Raw genomic sequence first — 22,951 nt, 5'->3', positions numbered from 1 at the left:
GCGAAACTCCGTTGCAAGAACGCATTGACCCGGAAGGGAAACGACATGGCATCCGTAGATTGGAGAGACGGTTGCACTCGTTTACCAAGGGCTCATGTGTGACAGCATAAAAAAAAGGGGACGGAGAATCGTAATCTGTTCCTTCGCTTTGTGCAGTATTGTGATAATGTATTGTGAGTGCTTGTTTTGTCTTGTCTATAACTGTTGCTTGTATATTAATAGACGGCTAACGTGTTCCAGAGCTGTCGCTAAGGGCCAGCATAAAAACCGGAACAGCACTACACTATTGTCACGCATTAAACTGTATCATCCACCACGAGCACTACAGCACGCACCCAGGACTGGTGACCGTGTTAGTACATCGTGGGAGGGATACTTGGATACTTTGGGTCTTTAAACCCGTTATTATTTATCCCGTGCACTACACATAGCTGTGTATTGCCGGGGATCACTGTTTGGTCACCAGACCTGGACTGTATAAAATAAAAGTACTTTCTAACTGGATTTCTAACAGCCAAAGACACAAAGTGAACCTCTATAATTTAAAAATTACTTTTGTTTAATTTATTTAAACAGTTGCATTTTTTCTAATAAATAATGGGCCTGATGTTCAATCTTCGCGCAATCTCCTCGCTAAATTTGTGCCTCGCAAAAAAATTGTGCTTTGGCACAAAATGAGGGATATTCCAAAACAACAGAAAGCAGTTGCAAGACTTTGGAATATAACAGTTTTTTGAGCAATTCACAAATCTCTTTGTGCCTCGCAAAACCGTCTGCGCATTCACTACCAATACAGCAACTGCACGCAACAGCCAAGCGAGAATGCAGAATGATGGACAGTCACCATTAGTAATGTGACAAGCTGCTATCATTGGTGTCGCCACAGTATGTACCGATATTACAACAGACGAGACCACACAATATATCGTGCACACATACATACAGGACCATTCAAATACACAATTGGCGCCATAGCTAGGTGCCAAATTTTCAAATTAATGAACTGATAACGCCACTGTTTTATTGAACACGGACAGTATTGTATAACAAGGAAATACTATATAGGTTTCTTTAAAGGCCAGCTGATCTGACATAGCTGTATGTTTTTGAAGTAAATTTTTTTAAAAAAGGCTTTGGATACTGTCTGTTTTTTTATTTGTTTTTTTTTTTCGAAATGATTTCTTTTTAATATGAGTTGTGCCGTGACAAAGTCTACTGTGGTAGCACACTCTCTGATTTGTAAATGTAACGAATTCATTCAACTACAAAGTAAACATCAATCAAACATTTTTATATACCAAATACATAGAAATACATTATGTTATTCATTCCACTCACCCATTTGAACATCATGATTAAGCACAATTTGTAAGGTTTTGAGTGTCGCCGGAATGGATCTTTTTTGTTGTGACATTTTTTTCTTTAAGAATAATGATTAATTCTATACACCCCTAAAATGTTAATTGTAACCTACTATGATTTCTCAATAAATGAACAGTCTCTGTACAATTAGAAACATCAACATTCAGCAGACTGGACAGCTGCATAAACGTCCAGAAATTACAGTTAACAGAACTGTTTGTCCCGCCTCAGCTAACTTATGAATGGACTGCTGCAGAGAAAATATAGGTCTTTGATTGGTTGATCATATCACCAGTCTGGCTTTAGGAAAATGTAAGCATGCCTTTCATAGCAAGAGTGCCCTGACTGTGACTGGCTCTCCAAAGTGCAGCTGCCCACCCCTACACCCGTAATACGCAGCAATCTATGGAATAGCCAAATAAAGCAACAGGCCACAAGATGGGTGTATGACGTATTTATACAATTAATTTACGCAAACAATTGTAATCTGGTTGGAAAGTGTAATCCGGGTCTGGTGACCAACGAAAGAAAAACGCTCCACAATACACAACAATGTGTAATGCACAGAGCCAAACAAACGGGTTTACAGTCCCAAACAATAAACTTTATCCGCCCCACAATACTAAAACACGGTCACCAGTCCTGGGTGCGTGTATTAGTGCTCGTGGTGGGTGATAACAGGCTATTTGGTGACAGTTTGTGCAGTGCAGCTCCAGCTTGTGCTGGCCCAAAAGCGACAGCTCCGGAACATGTTTAGCTGTCTAGTGATACAATAAACAAGACAATTACTAACACTCAAAACAAACAAACACGATCGAACATTCCTCAGTCCTTCCAGGTTTAAAGTGCAAACCCCAAGCGAAGGAAAAGATTAGCGTTTCTCTGGCCCCTTTTATGCTACCCCACATGATCCCTTGGTAAACGATTTCAATTGCGTCTATAGCTTGCAGCTGCTACCTTGTTTACCTTCCGGGTCAATAAGTTCTTGCAACGTCTCGCTTCCATCCAGGCTGACCGACTTCCTGACCTTGGAAATGAACTGTCAGGCCAGCCAGTCCAGATACTTTTCTGTCCCATCCAGATACTGCTGTCCCGGTAGCTAGGATACACATACAGACAGACACTACCAATTGCTCAGACAGGGCATGACTGCACAGGTTTGTTCTGGCCAGGTCATCATGCAGCATGTGGCATAGATGAGTCGAGACGATACCTGTTCATAATTTGCTCATTGCTGAGCTCCTCATATGCGTGCTGAGGCTGGTACACCCTTTCAGCATATCTTCACCTATGTCGGGGTTGCTGTTGCTGGGTGTGCCTTGCATCATTCACATCCACATGTTGATGGACACGCTGCATGTTACCCACATTTCCCATTGTTGCCTGTTTGTTGTCAGTGCTGGAATGGTAGTGTGCGCGGAGTTAATGCAGTCCTTTTACAATCCTTATTCTGCCCGTCACAAACCTGGTTTTGTGCTTGGCGCATACCTTCGAATATACCAGGATCATGCATATTGTCAGCCACTGGCCCATATTGCGCGATGCATACATTTTATTTCTGCACAGTGCAGAATGGATTGTGACTCGCAAAAGGACGTTTCGAGTATGGCAACTTGTCACTATTTCGGCATAACGGCCATTTGCCTTAGAAACTGAAACAATAGATACTTCCTTTTTAGTCTCGGATACAGGGGAAAAGTGTCATCTACATAACAGTTTTTGATTGGTTAAAAATAAGCCAGTAATATTTGAGAAAAGTTAAAAAAAAAACATGTGCATGTCATGGTGTACAGAACACAATGAGAACTCACTGTATTCTGTACAGCTTTTCAAAATTGCTTTCGCTGTGTCTTTTCTACCATTGTTTTCCCAATAAAGTAAGTAATGCACACGTAACACTTGTTTAATAATATTACTGTATCACAGTAATTACTTACAATTATTCTTAGAATAATAATAATAACACTGCAGAACTAAAGTACCTGACGCTAGTCATAATAATAATAATAATAATAATAATAATAATAATAATAATAATAATAATAATAATAATAATAATAATAACTAGAACTGCCAAACAGTTTCACGGCTTCCAAGCTCAGTACCAGTTGGAAATTTTTTTGCAAGCTGTAGCATTGCAGAACAGATCAATGTCAGCAACAGATCAGTTTTATGGTGCAGTTTCAATTCAAAATGGTGATTTTTGGATAGAGCATATATGGTTTCCTATCTGTGTTCTATAGTAACCATTAACCTATATACACTCTGTAACGAGTTATAAGCTAGTTTTACATTTGACCAAAGATTGTGAAAGGTTTTAAAAAGAAATGAGTCAGGTAGCCGTATTGGTTTACGCACAAACACCATTTTTGAAAAAGTCAATTGTACTGACACAGGGATGGTGCTTGTTATCTTTGGAGTTAATTAAATAAACCATTTTTCAACTGATTTTAAATTTAAGAAGAAAACGTAGGTCTGGCAGCCATCTTGTTTTACAAAAGAACACAGTTTTTCCCTATTTGAATTCCATTGTCCCCAGGATGATGCCTACCAAGTTCTGAGTTAGGCTAGTTGGTTGAATGGTTTTCTAACAGAAGCAGTTTGATGTCTGGGGAGCATTTCAGTAAATTTGCTGGCAGACACTCTGATATTAAAATGTAACGCTAATTTAACTTATGCTTCGCAACTTGAAGCTGGTTCAATTGTTGTTGACATATGCAATGTTTCGGATAAAAAATTGGTTCACCGCTTCCTAAGAAGAAGATTTGGAAAATGTTTTTAAAGAAACGTGTCAGGTGGCCATCTTGCTTTACCATTTTTGAAAAAGTCAATTATATTGACACAGGGATGATGTTTGTCAACTTTGTAGTTAATCCACTAAACCATGTTCAATTGAAGCAGTTTTAAATTTAAGAACCAAACGCAGGTCTGGTGGCCATCTTGTTTTACAAAAGAACACCATTTTGCCATATTTTAATTCCATTATCCCTGGTAGCCATTTTGATATTAAAATGTAACGCTGCAACTTATGCTTCACAACTTGAAGCAGGTTTGGTTGCTGATGACGTATACAAAGTTTCAGATCAATCAGTTCACCGGTTACCAAGAAGATTTTGAAAGGTTTTTCCAAAAAATGCGTCAGGCTGCCATCTTGGTTGACGCAGGAGCAATTATTTTTTGCATCTGAAAAAAAGATGTTTGCCAGACTCTCTGGGATTATACCCTGTTTGACCAGTGGATTAGTGGGGGTGATAGTGTGGCAGGTCAGACATGGCCCAGGGGAAACTGTGGTTGGACACAATGGTGCAGGGAAACTGTTGAATTTCACTGTCCTGATCGTTTCCTGGTGTAAAGGGGGGAACATGCTTTACCAGCTGAATGGCACTTTTATTTAAAGGGAGGATACCATCTTTACGAAATCCCATTTTGATATTATCCTCTGACACAGCCCGTGTGTAGGCAAAACAGGAAAACTGGCTCTTGCCAGTCACCAGATTCACTAGATTCCCCGAACTAAACCAAGTAAAGAAGCAACGGTAGTAAAGGCTTTCTTCAATGGCCCAAATACGCTGTCAAGCGGCTGATGTATGTGTTTTGTATCTGTTGACAGACAGAGGATTTCAATTAGGCTATTCCTACAAATTTCAACCACTTGCTTAGCGATGTGGGTGTCATGCTGACACAGATTAAAATTAGGGGCCTTTAGCATGTGCATATTTCACAAATTGGAAAAGCCATCTCTGGAAGAGCTCACCATCCATATACCAATTTTCTGACACACCATACAGTGCCTTGGTGACCCTTCTAAAGCATATGCTGTGCTTGGAAGGCAGCAAGGGAAAATAATGAAGGGGGGTTTGAGTGGCCAGAAGCACTAGTGCAGCAGTGTACTGTGATGTGATCTGTTGTAGTAGTCTGCTGCTGGAGTCTTTCTTCCCTTGGAACACAGCACCGCTCCAGTGATTTGGGTTTGCCACTAGACTTCATCTTCACACTGTCCATGGCATCACATGGGATTCTATTTAGTAGCTGCTAAAAAAACAAATATTTATTTATTTACTTAAATACAGTGCTATTAAGGCCATTCAAGGGGCTGACAAAATTTAGGGGCAGCCTCAAAATTATCTCTATTTGGTCACTTTATCACATTTTTTTGTCGCAAGTCTGCATTAGTAAAAAGCCTGTACCATGTGGCGAGTGATGGGAATGAAGCTTCAGCTTGGTTAAACCCTAGATGAACCATATGAGGCACAGTGTCACGAAGGAAAGCAGGTTCATTTGATTCAGTTGAACCATTACACGTGATCTGTGAGTGTTTCCATTAGGAATCCTTTGACGTTTCAGACACTGACGGTAACGAAATGTAAGGTTTACCGACACTGTCTAATTTCTACCACAGGGTTCACAGTGCACTGTTTCAGGCAAGCCAAAAAGAACAGTTTCACAAAATCATAAAACCTGAAATGATGTTTCTCGCAATCAATATAACCTGACATGTACTCCTACTAGGAAGCACTGTCTAGTTAGTGGATGGGTAAATTGCAATCTATTTAGAGATAATACTGCTGTTTAGTGAGTAAATAGGGTTTAATTCCCTGCTGGTACGGGAAATATGCATGTTCGCATCTTGATTATATTATTTTACTCAAAATAAATACAATAACGTGACAGTGTTCACTTTGCACAATCTAATTTGAATTGTCATGAAATGCTTGTGACTCAACTGGCTCAGAGATAGATACGGTTTATGCAATTCAAATGCTTCAGGTGATTCCAATGGCAAATACATTCATTCTGCATTTCTCAATTTATTATGATGACATTATTACAATGAAACATACCTACAAACTGAAAATATATATAGTGATTGTTCAAACTGCACTTGTATAACTGAGAACATTAACAGCTGCTTATTAATGTGTACCAAAAATATATTACGGATCATTGCCTTCTCTGTAAACTGCTAGTGTAGTTGTCTATAATGTCCTTTATTATTGATAGTTCCGTGACTTTAAAGACAATGGGTTATGCAAATCTACCATTAGGTGGCACTAAAGATAAGATCATAAAGTGCTGCATGTGATTCAGATCAGTGAAGCTTTTGGTAGCAATGGTTCAAAGTGCTCCGTGATTCACGAGGCTTCACTTTCCCCATCTCTATCATGTGGAAAAGCAAATTCATATTAGTTATATAAAAAGCCTATCGTGCTGAAAAGCCTACTGTACAGTATATGCTCACTTATGGTGGGTATAGGACCCGAAGCCAAAACAAATACGACCCCATCGGCTTGGGGTTCTAATAACACAGCGTGAATATCACACACATGTGCTGGTACAAAAAACATTTACTTGTCTGAAACGCCCATTACTAAAAGTTGGAACAAAAATTAAATCGATCTTGTTAACGCCAGACATATCTTACATTGATTTTGTAAACAAACTAGTTTTCTTGTTCTGGGTGTTGCAAACAACTAAACTTAAATATATGTAAAACAAATGTATCTCCTACCTCCTACTGAAGAGGGACGGCCTCACAGTAGCATCTCGCCATTTTCTAAATCGAAGGTCAGCTGGGGACACGACCTCGAAAGGTAATGGTTGTCATTTTTTTCAGGGAACCAGGTTTATGGTAATAACCTAACGTTCTCTTTCAATGTAATGACAACCATTACTAAATGGGAAGCTGTACCAAAGCTGTCATGGCTCCACATTACCGATATTACAGCCCCACGGTGATAACCTCAGAGCCGTCATGATGTCTAAGGGCATGCTGCCTGTAATATCCTAGAGCCCAGGGAGGGCCTTGCTCGGTTTGCAACATCAAGGAGGTAAAAACGTGCAAATGTTGGACTACCTATCCATGTAGCAGCATTGCAAAACTCATCCAGGGAGGCGCTATGAAAGAGAGCCCACAAAGTCGCTTGGCCCCTGGTGGAATGGGCCGTAATGTCCCCCGGCATTGGGGAGTCTGTCTGTACATACGCCAAGCGTATGGCATCCGACACCCAGTGTGCTAGATGTTGCTTCGAAAGGGCTTTATCTCTAGAGCGGGACTCATAGCAGACAGCTGGTTGGACTGTCTCCAGGATGCCGTCCTATCCGTGTAACAGTACAGAACCCGAACCTGGCAAAGAGTGTGCTGTCTGTGATCTTCCTCTGACTCATGCAGTGGAGGTCTGCAAGCTTCCAAAACTATATGGTTAATATGGAATGAAGAGACCACCTTTGGCAAAAAGGCAGGGTTGGTTCTTAATGTTACCCGTGAGTCATTACCAGTGAAAGCCATACAGGTGTCATCAATGGACAGCGCATGAAGCTCACTTACTCTTCTGGCAGACGTAATGGCTAATAAAAACGCCACTTTGAGGGAAACAGGGCGCAGCTCTCCTGAGGCCATGGGCTCAAATGGGGGACCCGTACGTACCCCCAGCATCAGTTCTGGGTCCCACTTAGGAACCATGCTTTTCATCGGAGGATGGAGCCTCTGGGCCCCTTTAAGAAATTGCACTGCCAGGAAGTGTGCCCCACAGGACACAAAGTCAGTTTTATCATGGCACACCGATATTGCTGCCAAGTAGACCTTCAGAGTAGATGCAGATTTTCCTTCATCAAACAGGTGTGGTAAGAAGGTTAGAATTGTCTCAATAGGGCAAGTCACAGTGTCGTGACCCCCAGCAATGCACCAGTTTTAGAAAACCTTCCATTTATACGAATACTGGGCTCTGGTGCTAGATGCCCTAGCAGACTATAGTGTCTCTACCACTGCGTCTGGCAGACCTTGTCTGGATAGACGGCTCCGTTCAACAGCCAAACCCAGAGTTGGAGCTGGGCCGGGTTTGGGTACCACAATAGCTCCTCGGCTTGGCTCAGGAGGTCCTTGCGGAGCGGTTGCCACGGTTGGCCCCACAACATGTTGAAGAGGAGAGCAAACTAGGGGAGCCTCGGCCATCTGGGTGCGACCAGCAAAACCTGGGCTTTCTCCACCCTGATCCTCTCTAGTGTCAGCGGCAGTAGCGGAGGGAACGCATACAAGAGTTCCAGTGACCAGGGGTGAGCTAATGTGTCTACTCCCAGAGGACCCCCTTCTCTTTCCATAGAGAACCATAGGGGGCAATGAGTGGACTTGGCTGTGGCGAAGAGGTCGACTTGACTGTACGAAATCTCTCCCAAATTTGTTTCGCAACCTGAGGGTGCAGTCTCTACTCCAAGCTTTCTGGAGCTCCACTGGACAGGAGGTCTGCAGCTCTGTTGTCCACGCCGGGGAGGTGGACCGTCCTTATGGAACGCAAGTTTCTGTGCATCCAAGACAGGAGTCTGTGTGCCGCATGGTGAAGGCCAGGTGACCACAGGCCACCTTGGTGGTTTATATAGGCAACCACTGTCGTGTTGTCCGTCCAGACCAGCACATGTTTGTGCGCTAACTGCTGGCGAAAATGAGATAGCGCTAGGGCTACTGCTTGCAGTTATTGAGTATATTTATATGTGCTTGCTGCCAAGGTCCCTTCCACTGACCTTGTATTCCTCTCCCATTTCAGACCGCCCAGGCTGGAGGCGTCCGTAGTGACAACTTCCCTTCTATGAGGGGAGCGAGGGGACATCTGAGGCACAGATTGCCAGGGCGGAGCCACCATTCCAGTGTCTTCCGGCATTGTCTGGAAACTTGCACCTGCCGGTGTCGATCGCGGACCGGGTGCACCTTGAGCCCAAGCTTGAAGTGGAAGCATTCTCAGAAGCCCAAGGGAAGGATTCTCAAGGAGGCTGCCATCAGCTCCAACAACCTTTGAAAAGTTCTGACCTATAGAAGAGCATGCTCCCTGAATTGGGAGAGCGTGACTACCAATGACCGAATCCTGTCTTCCGATAGTGAGGCAAGAATGTTCACAAATTTGATCCTCAGGAACACTGTGGACTGAGATGGTATGAAGTTGTTCTTCTGTTGATGTATGGAAAGCCCTAACTTCGTCCCATGATCTATGACCTGTTTGGTGTGATCCTCGGCGCGTGCTTTGGAATGCGCTCAAACTAGACAATTGTCCAGGTAGTTCAAGATTCGAATTCCCACGCAGCCTGAGTGGCCAACTGAGACTGGTAGAGCACCAAGATGGACATGACGTTCACTGCTCTCATCAACAACGTGGCTGAAGCATATGTGACGGAGAGCGGGAGTGGGAGGGGCTGCTCGGTAGCAGGGGGCAGTCTACCCTGAGCCTGCAGCAAGGTCTCAAGCATGGCCTGCTGGGCTCTCACAACCTGAGCCAGCTTTTCTAAATGTCTCTCCGCAGAGCTCAGGCATTTCACCGGAGGCGCAGAAGGAGACCGCCTGCGTCGACGAGGAGAAGGGGAGCGGTACCTCCTCGGTGAGCATCTACCGCCAGGTGAACGCCCTCTCGAATGGTGCCACCTAGGTGTTGTCCACCATGATGACTCCATAGAGGGGAGTTTATGCCTCCTTACTGGTGGCTGGGTAGGAGAGGGTGATCCAGGGTTATGGAGGTGTCCAGTCCATATCTCCTGGCAGCGCCTTGGCTACATGAGCCCGTCCCAAGCACTGAACACAGTGAGTGTGCCCATTCTCCTTTGGGAGCTTTGCTGTACATTGGTCACACTGGTGAAACCCAGTGGAGGACGCTGCAGAGTGCACTGACATGGCAGCGCGGGCATCAGTGCCAAGTAGACGTCGGTGTAGGTGACCATAGTCGGCGCCGAGGTGGGGACGCGCCAATTGGCGTCGGTGTCGGTGCCGAGGAAGAGCGCGGTCAGCACCGAGTGGTTGTAGTTGGTGTCAAGTCAATCACCATCGGAATCAACGTCGTGGAGGGCGCAGTAGGCGCTGAGCTGGATTGCAGCTGGAGCCGAGTCAATCGCCATCGGAATCAGCGCCGAGCTGGATTGCAGTTGGAGCCGAGTCAATCGCCATCGGAATCAGCGCCGAGCTGGATTGCAACTGGAGCCGAGTCAATCGCCATCGGAATCAGCGCCAAGCTGGAGGGGGGGGGCAGGCACTCGCCAGCCTGCCACAGTAACATTGACAAGTTATGACGGTACATAATTATTATCAAAAAATGCCATTTTCTGAGCACAGTCCATATTGTGGCACATGCACAGAAATACAGAGTAACAGAATATTCTACTACTATTGTATTGGCGCAGCACTCAGAAAGGTAAAGCTGAAGAGACTTTTGAAGCTGTATCAAAGATACTATATTACAGTAATATCATTGGCTATGTGCTTTACTAATCTATACAAATAAACACTTGCACCAGGTCAGGTTGAGGTCAGTTTTGTTCATTTTATTGCACTTTTCTCAGGCAATAAAACATAATTTCCCTGATAGCAGCATAGCTGCATCTTAGTCATAGTTTTATACTTATAAAATAATCTTTTCATTAACTCTTTTTTTACATGCCTAACAGTTTTTTTAGAGTTAACTAGAGTATGCAATTTCCACCAGTAAGATATGCAGTGCATCATATTTAATAATATAGCTGATAATTGCACACAATTGTGAAAAAGATTTCTTATGAAAATGTATATAGTTCCTTATAATAGCACATTCATACAAAGGGATGTGCAATTAATAGGAATCTACTGCATGTGCATTTAACAGGAAAATGCAATTATCATGCAAGCAATTAAGTGGAATACACTGTTCTTGTATAATTCTTAAACCTCTAAATTAACCTAGTACCACTGTATTTGCACACCATGGACATATTGTGAAATCATTGGCATAAAAACTAACACAATATTGGTGAGGTACCTCTCAACAGCAAAATAATATTCAGGTTGCTTTATTTTTTTTCTTCATTTTCCAGAATCATGGCTATAAACAAGACTCCCGTTGCTAGCAGTTTGATCCATCCCTGGTTTTACTAAGAGTCCAATAAGACACACCTGCTGTTAGCAACACTGTGGCTAATCAAGCTCGTAGTAAAACCTGGAATGGGTGAAATTGCTATGTTCTGGTCAGAGCTGGTATTGTGCTGGTTTTAACCGGTCATGGTGGTTCAAGAGGCTGCAACGCAGGTTGAAGAGTTGGTTTATACTGGTTCAATAATTTAAAAACTCCGAAGGAAAGCCAAAACATAAATAAAATAAAACTCTTTATGTTTGATTGTTCAATCAACAGGGCAGTTTATCAGTTGTTTAAACAACCTATACAGTGCATTGATTCCCTATGCCATTTTAGGGAAGATACACTGATAAGCCAAAAAGACTCTAATGCTTTCGTAAACAACGAGAAAACATGTTTTTTATATCTTACAACCTTAAATCTGTATGGTTATTTTGCAGAGAGAAGTGTGAATTAAGACTAGGACACGTGATCCAGTATCGCATTGACAACTTCAGCGTTGCCTATAAAGGACTACAAACCCCAGTTTTCGCAGCGCCATGAGTCTCGGGGAATCTCGTATGCTACCGCCGCTGGGATTTGTAGTTTATTTTCCTCGCTGCTGCGCTTATAACCATTACTGCAGTTCCTTCCCTGAGAACACCAAGCCCCATAATGCAGCGTAGATAACAATATTGCGGTCGTTTCGAGGGTCGGGTTGGTTAAATGGTGGAACTGTGAGGGACATTGGATGACTTTCAGCGCCTCGCTGCAAGAGGGTAGTTCATTCATTTTCCAAATTATCCTTTTCCTTGAACCATGGAGGCACTTATCCCGGTAATAAACAAACTTCAGGACGTCTTCAACACGGTGGGCTCCGATGTTATCCAACTGCCGCAGATTGCTGTTGTAGGAACACAGGTATAAAAAAAAACCTCTGAATTTGTGTGGTTGTATATTATATTGTAATATCAATGGCATGAAATAATTGAGCAATATGGTATGTCTATTACGGTATAGAAAACAAAACAAACGACATTGCAGTGTCACTACGTGAACTGAAGTATGAAAATAAAATGCGTACTGATAGTTTGCATAAATGCAACTGTACTTGGAGGATACAAAACCATTTTTTATATAAAATATGTGCGTGCTAAATTGTTCACCAAAATATGTATTTTACGCGATATACACATAATCCATGTAAAATATGTATTTTTATATATATATATATATATATATATATATATATATATATATATATATATATGTGTGTGTGTGTGTGTATATATATATATATATATATATATATATATATATATATATATATATATATATATGTGTGTGTCATCATGACTGTGGTGCGCAACAGCAGCGCCGCAGTGAAGATTTTTTTAACGTGACACAGGTTAATAGGGCAAGCCAATGAAAGCGACCCAGAAACATGCACTGATAATGGTGCTAGAGATGCAAGTTGTGATTTCATATGATATATTAATGCCACGCAGGTTATACGGAGACGATCTCCTCTGTAAACCGTCACTCAGTCGCCTTGTTTCGATTGAGGTCTTGTGAAAGGCAATGTATCCCTCCGTGTTTCTGTCAATGCAAACGAGAGAAGTGTATGTTCAGTTTACTGAAATACATTTCCTTGGAGCCTGTTTACCGCAGTCTTACACAGAAAGCTGGTTGTATTGACAGTGTAGTTTGTTTATGTTCCCCAGTGAAACTGAATGTAGCTATGTAAGTTTACTGTGATGCAAATATCTGCATTCGCATGCTACTACTTGCATCGAGCAGGGTTATAAATGTTATGTCCTGGATGTTCTACAGCTAAAACATAACTTAAAGTAATGAGAGTTGAGAGCTAATATTATAGGATTCTTCTAAAACCCTTCCATGTACTTCTATATGTGAATTGAAAATAATCTAGGACAGCGATGCGATGAAGACCCAAACATTTATAACGTTAGGTGTGGAATTACTGCATGCTGTTGGTCTTAAAAGCAGAATTTATAGGACGTTGCCACTTTATTTGTAAATAATGTTTATTTGGAACTAAGCTGGCACATCAAGTAGAACCATGTGATTGACTGTGCTGTATGTAAGACCATGAGTAGTTAGCTGGCCAACAACATTTGGAGCATTTGTATCCAAGACAGAAACAGGGAAATCAGAGACTGACCGACATTCCAGAATACAATTGCCAATTGGTAGGTGCTGTGACTGATGCGGGGAGATGACATCTGGAGAGGATGGTGACATCAAGACATCGGTCAATTTGCACAATAACCAAGCCTGTTGAACAGAACAGTGCGCAGGTAGTTACAAAAGTACTGCTTGATTAGGACCACGCGTGTTTCCTAATGAACCACAGAAAAGCAGCACGCAGTTTGTCAGGCAGCACCTTTGCAAGTAGAGGTGCATACAGAAACCAAGTTACCTGTCTTTAAAAAGCAAGATGATTTTTTTTCTTTAGATTCTGCTATTTCTCATCACACATACAAGCAGAGCTTTAGTAAGGGAGCTTTAGCTACTCTAGCTACGTGAGACTCAGTGTAGGGTACCAGGGAGATTTAATTTATTTAACGATTGTTTGAGGCAAACTAAAAGCCCTGCTGATCAGTATTTAGTTGATGTGTTTAGTTGTGGCATCTCTTTACAAGCGGTCTACAAAAGCATAGGGACTGGATGGAGCTCAAGACATAGTGGAGGAGCCAGCTGGTGTCTTGTTTGAGCTGTACATGTAAAGTTGTGCATTTGTTATGCACTTTATTAATGTAAAGCCACTTGCCCTCCCCAGGACATCCATGTAAAGGATATGCTTCACCTCTTTAGTTTATTTACTGGTTAACAATAATAACCAGCAACTGACACCAAAAATTAACCACACAAATTAAAAAAAATAATAAATACTCTAGGAGCGTTATCAGAAATGTAACCCTCGTCAATTTAGGAGATGCAGTATGTGTGCAGTTTTAGAATTGAGTCAAGTACATGTAAATCAAGTAAATACATGTTGTCTTGTTTTGTCTTTACCACCCCATATGACTGTTATGGCATTCCTATAAATCCCTATACTCTGACATCATTTTTCCCATTGTCTTTAATCCACACAGTTTTAAGTTTAAACTCACATCTGCACAATTAACTGCACCCCATGTTTCGCATAGTACTCCTGTAAAGTGTATATTCTTAACCTCCCTGTATTTCCAAACACATCTTGGAATAATATCCCATGTTCAGGTGACCCTGCCCAAAAGCACTGTTAGTAAATGTCCTTTAAACCCTTTTTAAAGGACGTGGTAATCTTTATCAACGTTGATCAGCCTCTGCATGTCTGGGATCTGCATCACTGAGTGGGGCCTTTATGTTATCTAGGGGTACAGCACGTGTCCCAGTGCAGGGTAAGATCCAGAGATGCTGAGATCCTACCAAAAAACTAAACTAATTAGTCTGGGCAGCTGTAATGAGGCCACACCTTCTCTGTGAAACTCTCTGCCCTGAGATACTAGGGATGTTGCTGCCACTCTCGCTAGATTGTATTATTATTATTTATTTTATTCTAAACATCGTGGTGTATTCAAACCATTCTGCCTGCAACAATGCTGGTGCTGTGATTGAAATTAGTTCTGTATTGAGGGAACAGAAAAACAGCTTGGTTGCAGGAGGGAGCAGGATCTGGGTGATTTGTCCCCAAGTAAATGTTGAGAAATATATTCCCCAGTTGATTTATGACCCAAAGTACGTGACGATAAACCCCTTTTAGCATGCTATTCATAATAGCTGGTTAATGGCTAATTGCACAATGACTGGTACTTATTCTGCCTCGTGGATCAAAATCATGAATAAAGATCCCTATGTAGAGGATTATACATTTTATTTTTCAGGTTTGTAAAATCTTAATGGTTCCCAAGGTATTATACAGATTGCAATTTGAAACATACTCTGTGCAATCTCCTAATGCTTTCTGTTTTTGATCTATTTACTTTAGTTACTATGTCTGTCTGTCTATCATATCAATAGCATTTCTTCTAGACTGCACTATGAGCTGTAGATAATATACTTGTTAATAATCTGAATAGGCTTCATCATCCATTATATTACATGATTAGGATTGTTTCTTTTATTGGACAGTTATATGCCTGTGTCTCTCTGGCATTCCCTGTGGTTCTCCCCTTGCTTTGTGGTGCTGAGTCAAACACTTGAACAAAAGGGATCACAATAGAGAGAGGTTGCTGTCCTTTTTATTTGCTGATAATATGCAAAGTCAAGTGACTGAACAATAGTTACTTTGTCTCCTATACTGTACAGTAGGTCCAAAGATAACTTCAGCTTTGAACCACACTGTTAAATATAGGATTTTAAACGGGGATCGTGAATGTGCTTTCTGGATGAATGGTACTGTCCAGCTGATGTGTCTGTCTGTTGCACGCTACATGGTGAGCATGATAAGTGCCTTGATTTTGCACCAGCTTATCATACATACGGTCTGTCTTTCTAGATTGCATTTGGCTATAATCTGATAAACTTCATTTTATACAAATATTTGTACCCTTTCAGGCACTGTGTGATTGATGGCTCACTTTACATACATGTGTGCACAGTTTTTAACTTCAATTTGTGTCTGTGTTGGGAATGATATCTGTACACATGCAGCGGATAAGATGGACTGGATTTCTGGCTGGTTACGTGATTTATAATCTGTAAGTGATGTGCAGTATTATTTTCTATCCTCTCTAGAGCAGTGGAAAGAGTTCCGTTTTGGAGAGCTTGGTGGGGAAGGACCTGCTTCCCAGAGGCACAGGGGTTGTGACTCGGAGACCCCTCATCCTACAGCTGGTGAACCTGACCCCAGAGGATCGACGCAAAGCTGCAGCTGAAGAAAACGGTACCAGCTGCCTGCTGTAACTTCCCTGAAGTCCAGCTTGGAACCTGTATAAAATAGTTATGGATCTTAACAAATGTAGTCTTCTAAGTGTTTACAATTTCTTTGTCGTGGATATATCATTTTCTGTTTCAGTACTCTGTTTCAGTTAAAAGCACCCGTAGCATACATAGAGTTCTCAAGCATGTCTTCTCTCTGTGTTCAGCTGGTACACTAGAGTGTAGTAACCATTAAGCTGCCCCTTCAAATTATTCAAAACAAGATAGCATTTAATGAAGGTAACAGGGATATTTCACAAACATACCAAGTTGTTTTTCAAGTTTCTCTAGCTTCAAAGGCCAGATTAGAAACATAGTGATCCTGTGCTGTGGGGTAAAAGTAGAATCTTAAAATCTATTTATGATAGCAGTGTAATCAAACTAGGAGATCCTTAGACAGGTGAATCCAGTTGATACGGGTGAGTTTATATTGACACACAAGCTGCAGCATTCTGGTTTACTACGAAGGGTGTCGAGAGAGAGATTAAAAGATCAGAGGATGATGACGTCGTTGAAATGTTTTAAGTGTCTGTGTGGTTCATACCGTTGTCAATGTGAAACTGTGGCCACAGGGCTCACACCGTTGTAGCTGCCACTGTGCTGTCCATTCCCCCTTTAGAGCGAGAGCTGGTGCTTATGATAACGCCATGGCATTGCTATTACAGATTGTTTGATAAGTAAGGATTCATTTTGCTGTCCAATGTAATTTGTAGGATGCGAAGAAAACATACCAGAAAGCCTTATACTACCAAAATCGTTAACGGGTGCCCCTTAGTTTTATTATGATCCAAGCTTTAGTTGCTTGTTTAAGATGGCAAGTACATGCATTATTTCAGGTATAGATACTTTTGAAGTAACATTTGGTTAGTTTCAATTGGTTTTGGAAAGATGATAATTTCGGGTTTTGTACTTTGAATCCGACAGTTCCTTTGGGAATGATTGAATTATATGTTGAGTGGTTGTGATTCATCCTACATTAATCTATAGGTATACAATCTGTATAAAAGCACCAGATTATACCCGATGTTACCCTTAAGTAAAAGACAAGTATGCAACTAGAGCAACGCAACCCTGTTTATTTTATTATTCAGATTGAGCACTCCTCAGCAAGCAGCCGATGACACCCGGTGCTCTGGCTTGGGCTGATTCATCATTCCCATGGAATTAATTGAAGAAACTGTTGCTTGTATTGTTGCAGATTATATATGTGTGTGTGTGTGTGTGTATATAAAAAACTCATCATGACCGTGGTGCGCAACAGCAGCGCCGCAGTGAAGATTTTTTAAAGTGACACAGGTTAATAGGGCAAGCCAATGAAAACGACCCAGAAACATGCACTGATAATGGTGCTAGAGATATCAACTCAGTGGCATTTGTGGGTTTTTGAACATAAACTGCTTGTTTCAGGTTCTGCCACAACATCTCAGTGGGGTTTAGGTCTGGACTGACTAGGTCATTCCAAAACTTGTTCTTCAACCATTCTGATGTAGACTCGCTTGTTTGTTTTGGATCACTGTCTTGCTGCATGACCCAGCTGCACTTCAGCTTCAGCTCACGGACGGATGGCCTAACATTCTCGTGTAGAATTCGCTGATGCAGAGCAGAATTCATGGTTTCTTCAATGATAGCAAGTCGTCCAGTAGGGATGGGGTGGTATAAAATTTGTATGGTATGAAAAACACATTTCCTTTCATGGAATGATTTAAACGTTTGGTATTTAGTATTTTACTCTGCCAAATAACTTGGTATGTTTCTTTTTATAAAAACAATCCGAAGAATAATTAAAAAAAAAAAAAAAAAAAAGAAGACTTGTACACTCTGAGCGTTATACTACAACAGTATTAAGATCTATTATTTGCTCAGTGACGTGGTGCTGTAGTTTGTTAAAACATTCATGTATAAAATTAAATAAATAAACAAATAAATACTTTGTTTAGCTGATGGCAAATATAATTGGGAAATGATTGGTCTTTTGCTTAAAACAAACATGTACCACAGGTTAATATTTAAGAGCAGAGATGAATTGTTTATTTTTTCAACCGGATAAATAAAATATGTAAAGCAAAAAAAAAGTATTTTAGTTGTAAATGGGTGTAACAGTGTTCATTGCATTTGCAGTAAGGTTACTAATATTAGTAATACACTTAGGTAGCACAATGTAGCACAATTTTTGTTCCTGGGTCGTAAGTGTTATTTCCTAATTGCTTATGCCTCAAAAGTATAGAAAATGGCTATTATTCCCCCCAAACTTTGCTTTTGTGACCAGAACAGGTACATTTCAAAATATCACTATTTCCAATGAGAAAACGGGCGCTTTTGTGTCTTTTCGTTCACATAGAAAGAAAAAAACAACATATGACTCCAAATTAACATGTATTTACACTAAAGTAATACAAAAATGACTACAAAAGATTTAGAAGTGAGTAGTTTTTTGAGATTTACAATTATACTGTAAATTTACAGTATAATTGTAAATCTCAAAAAACTACTCGCTTCTAAATCTTTTGTTGTCATCTTTGTATTACTTTAGTGTAAATACATGTTAATTTGGATTCATGTGTTGTTTTTTTCTGACTTTATGTGAACGAAAAGACACAAAAGCGCCCGTTTTCCCATTGGAAATAGGTAAATTTCAAAATATCACTGTCCTGGTCACAAAAGCAAAGTTTGTGGGGAATAGCCATTTTCTATACTTTTGAGGCATAAGCAATTAGGAAATAACACTTACGACCCAGGAACAAAAAAAAAAAAAAAAAAAAAATTGTTATATGGTGTTGTTACACATGTGGAGTTTGTAAATAAATAAATAAATAAAAATTCTTCTTACCTAAGAAAATTTGAATACGTTTATAACTTGTTTAAACAAAAGTATGTTAATAATAAGTAGGCGATCCTGCCGGAGTCGCGGGTCTGTGCTAGTTTTATTTGAGACATTGGTCGTGTTCTTATAGAGCTGATTTCCGCAGTGCTGCACAGAATCTCGGAGATGCGCTGTAGATGTCAGTCAACACCCACAGAAATCTGTGCAGATTCTGCATAGCCCAGCACAGCTTTGAAATGTTATTGAACCAAAGGGACGATGCAAAGATCACAAGTGACCTGCTAATTGTAATGCAAATAACCACTAAAACTACTGCTGCCTCCTTGTTAGCGGAGCCTTGTCCACCCTAGATTAAATAAATCAATTGTTTAAACAAACATTATGTAATAAATCCATAAGTGATGCATAATTGTACAATAGTTAATGTTTATCTATTACATTAAACTGACTGTTGATAATCCAGACAAATGTAAATATAGCACGTTTCAAATGTGCTGTGCTGCAAGGTTTGGAGAGGGCGTTTCTCTGAAAGTTGTGTGTGACTTCAGAAAGACAGCAGCCGAGAGCAGCTGGCACAGCAAGCTCTGAGTAACAGAATGCAGCATTGAAACATGTATTCTGTGTCTTTGACCGTTTCCTTCAAAACCATTATCAAAATACAGTATCAGTTCACAAAAAGATCTTCCTCAGACACTTTGCTAAGGCTGTCTATAGAACATTGTTCCAGAACAAATTTGAGGATCATCCAGGTGCTTTTTGGCAAACTTGAGACGAGCATTCACGTTCTACTTAGTGAGCAGTGGTTTCCGCCTTGCTACTCTGCCATGAATCCCATTTTTGCCCAGTGTCTTTGTGATGGTGGAGTCATGAACATTGACCTTAGCTGAGGCGAGAGAGGCCTGCAGATCCCTGGATGTTGTTCTAGGGTTCTTTGTGACTTCCTGGACGATTTTACGCCTTGCTCTTGCTGAGATTTTGGCAGGACGGCCACACTGGGAAGATTCACTACCATCCCAAACTTTCTCCATTTGGACAATATGGCTCTCACTGTGGTTTGGTGGAGCCCCAGAGCCTCAGAAATGGCTTTGTTTCCCTTTCCAGACTGATGGGCATCTACAACTTTTTTTCCGGCGGTCTTCAGGAATTTTTTTTGATCGTGGCATGATGTGCCTCTAGAACCTGTGTGCTGACAACTTCGCTCGGATGGTAAGGACCAAAGTTAGTCAGATTTATATTGGGCAGGGTTGGCCCAAATCAGGCCTGATTGTTAACCAATGTATTCAGTGTAATTATCCCTTTAATTGGGTTGAGTTAACTTGGAGGGGCAATAACTTTTTCACACCTGAAGATTGCATGTTTAATTACCTTGCACACCAAACAAATGAAAGAAGCGCCAAACTTTGGTGTCATTTTTTCTCTGACTCCCTCTATATACTACTACAACCTACAAAGATCTGACCAAATTCAATGTGAAAAATGTGCAAAAATGCAAAAATCAAACAGGGGGCAAATACTTTGCGTGTGTGTGTGTATTAGTACCAGTCAAAAGTTTGAGTACACTTGCTGGAAACTAGGTTTTTTTCATAATTGACAATGTTTTACGTCGTATACATTTCTGTAAATACTTGAAAATGAAAACACATGTTATAATATTCAAAACAAAACATAAGGAGTATCAGAGCAATGTTCAAGAAAATTTGAAAACTGTCTCCAAATCTTGGATTCCTCAGAATAGCCACCCTTTGCCTTAACAGCCTCATAAACACGAGGCATTCGGTTAACAAGTTTCAGCAGGAAATCGCCCGACATGTCTTCCCAGCTCTTCTGCAGCAATTCCCTGAGATGTATGGCCCTTGTGGGTAGCTTTGCTTTGATTCTTCTGTCCAGTTCGTCCCATACAAGTTCTATGGGATTGAGGTCTGGAGACTGGGCAGGCCAGGTCATTAGCTTGAGTTGTCCTTCACTTTCCTTCTTCGCCAGATAGTTCTTACACACTTTTGAGGTGTGTTTCGGGTCATTATCTTGCTGAAGAATGAAGGACTGCCCAACTAGCTGTAATCCTGATGGAATGGCATGCTTCTGAAGTATGCTATGCTGGTTGAGCTTGCCATGGACTTGGTAAAGATCACCAACTCTGTCACCAGCAAACAACCCCAGTCCATGACACTGCCTCCTCCGTGGGAACCACACATGCAGAACTCATGCGCTCACCCTCTCGGCGTCTTACAAATACTCCGACTTCCACTCCTTAGACGTCCAGTTTCTGTGTTTTTTGGCCCAGGCAAGTCTCTTCCTCTTATTCTGCACTGTTAATAATGGTTTCTTTGCAGCAATTCTTCCAGTTAGGCCAGCTTCACGCAATCTCCTCTGAACAGTTGATGTTGAAACATCTGTACTTCTAGTAGCATTTAGCTGAGCTTGTATTTCAGGGGAAGTTAATCGCCGGTTTCGCAGACTTGTGACTCGAATGAACTTGTTCTCTGATTCTGAGGTCACCCTTGGCCTGCCTGACCTTGTTCGGTCCTCATGAGTGCCAGTTTCTTCAAATCGTTTGATGGTCTTGGCCACAGCAGTTACAGACACTTGCAAAGTTCTTAGGATTTGTCTTAAAGATTGACCTTAATTTCTTAAAGTAAGTCTTTTTTCTTTGCTTAACTGAGCGTATTTTGCCATTTTCTGCTCCCTTACATTCAGGAATGACAAACTTGTGTTTATGCTACCTATATTTATAGTAATCATGGACCCTCGCCTGTTAACAATAATTGGTGACAAAAGGTTAATTAGATAACATGCTAGTTAACTCAGAGAACATCTAACAAATACACTTTTATACTTAGGCCAGTACTAACACAGTGTTATACACATTTCAGACTTTTAACTGACTTGGGCTTCAGACAGAAATCCCCTTGCTTTAGGTGACCATTTCATTGAAATTGACAAGATCTAGATGTTCATTTAAAAATTAAATTTTTGAATGCAATTCACTTATGATTATCAGCTTATATAAGGACACGTATCATATAATGAAATATTAAGTATATATAGACAAGCTTATACAGTTAAAGCATAGATAATCATGAAAAACCTGGTTTCAAGCAGGTGTACTCAAACTTTTGACTGGTTTTTGTGTGTGTGTGTGTGTGTGTGTGTATATATATATATATATATATAAATGGAATTTGGAATCGGCAATTATTTTTTCTCATTTTCTGCCCAATTTGGAAAGCCAAATTATTTTTTTATTTCAACCCGGCTCACTGCTGCCACCCCTGCGCTGACTCGGGAGAGACGAAGACTGACACACGCTTCCTCTGAAACGTGTGCCGTCAGTCACCCTCTTCTTTTCACTCTGCAGGCCCACCATACAGCTACTTCAGACCATGCAGCTCTGGGCAACTTGCAGGCAGGCCCACAAGAGCCCATCCAGTCTACAGGGGTCACTGGTGCATGGTCAGCTGAGGACACCCTGGTCAACCTAGGCCCTCCCCATCCATGTGGTGCTCTGCCAATTGTGCGCCGCCCCCAGGAAACTCCCATCCATGGTCGGCAGTGCAATATCCTGGACTCAAACCGGATGCGCCACTTGGGAGCTCCCAGTTGGAAATATTTTAACAGAAATGAAACCCAGACTAGGCTCCCAGCAGTACATAGCTTTTACCTGGGATGTGCAGGCTTGTGATTTAGTTCAGTACACTGTCTTGCACATATGAACCCACAGCACTGGCACTGCAGTGTTGTATGCAATGAAATTAGTTTGAAGACAGGCAGCTATTTGTCTTTGTAGAGGAAATGAGTCCTCCCTTGGGATCATCTGAAATATCTAGTGATGTTATAATCCAGCGGGGTGTCCATGTGTAGAATCCAAGGGCATAAGAGTTCAGGTCTCAGCTGAAGTGATGTTTTAGGGAAGTATCTGTTTTTTCTATGGTGCTATATCATATTCCTACAGTGTTTCAGAAAACCATAGTGGTCTATTGATCTGAACAGTGTTGGATCTAAGTAACGCCAC

General features: G+C 41.2%; 1 protein-coding gene across 5 annotated transcripts in view; it reads left to right on the top strand.

Moving 5' to 3' along the window:
* The first annotated feature begins 11,876 nt into the window (after window positions 1-11,876).
* The window catches only part of LOC121318603 (dynamin-1-like protein), a 44,573-nt gene continuing 33,498 nt past the window's right edge, over window positions 11,877-22,951 (top strand). For all 5 annotated transcript variants that reach the window (XM_041255462.1, XM_041255460.1, XM_041255463.1 and 2 more), the window contains exons 1-2: window positions 11,877-12,116; window positions 15,939-16,086. In XM_041255462.1, the coding sequence (XP_041111396.1) occupies window positions 12,015-12,116; window positions 15,939-16,086 (250 nt within the window). In that variant the 5' untranslated portion in view covers window positions 11,877-12,014. The remainder of the gene's footprint in view (window positions 12,117-15,938; window positions 16,087-22,951) is intronic.

The sequence above is a fragment of the Polyodon spathula genome, chromosome 7 (assembly GCF_017654505.1).
Source record: "Polyodon spathula isolate WHYD16114869_AA chromosome 7, ASM1765450v1, whole genome shotgun sequence".
In the NCBI taxonomy this organism is placed as follows: Eukaryota; Metazoa; Chordata; class Actinopteri; order Acipenseriformes; family Polyodontidae; genus Polyodon; species Polyodon spathula.
This window is presented reverse-complemented; position numbering and strand designations above follow the sequence as displayed.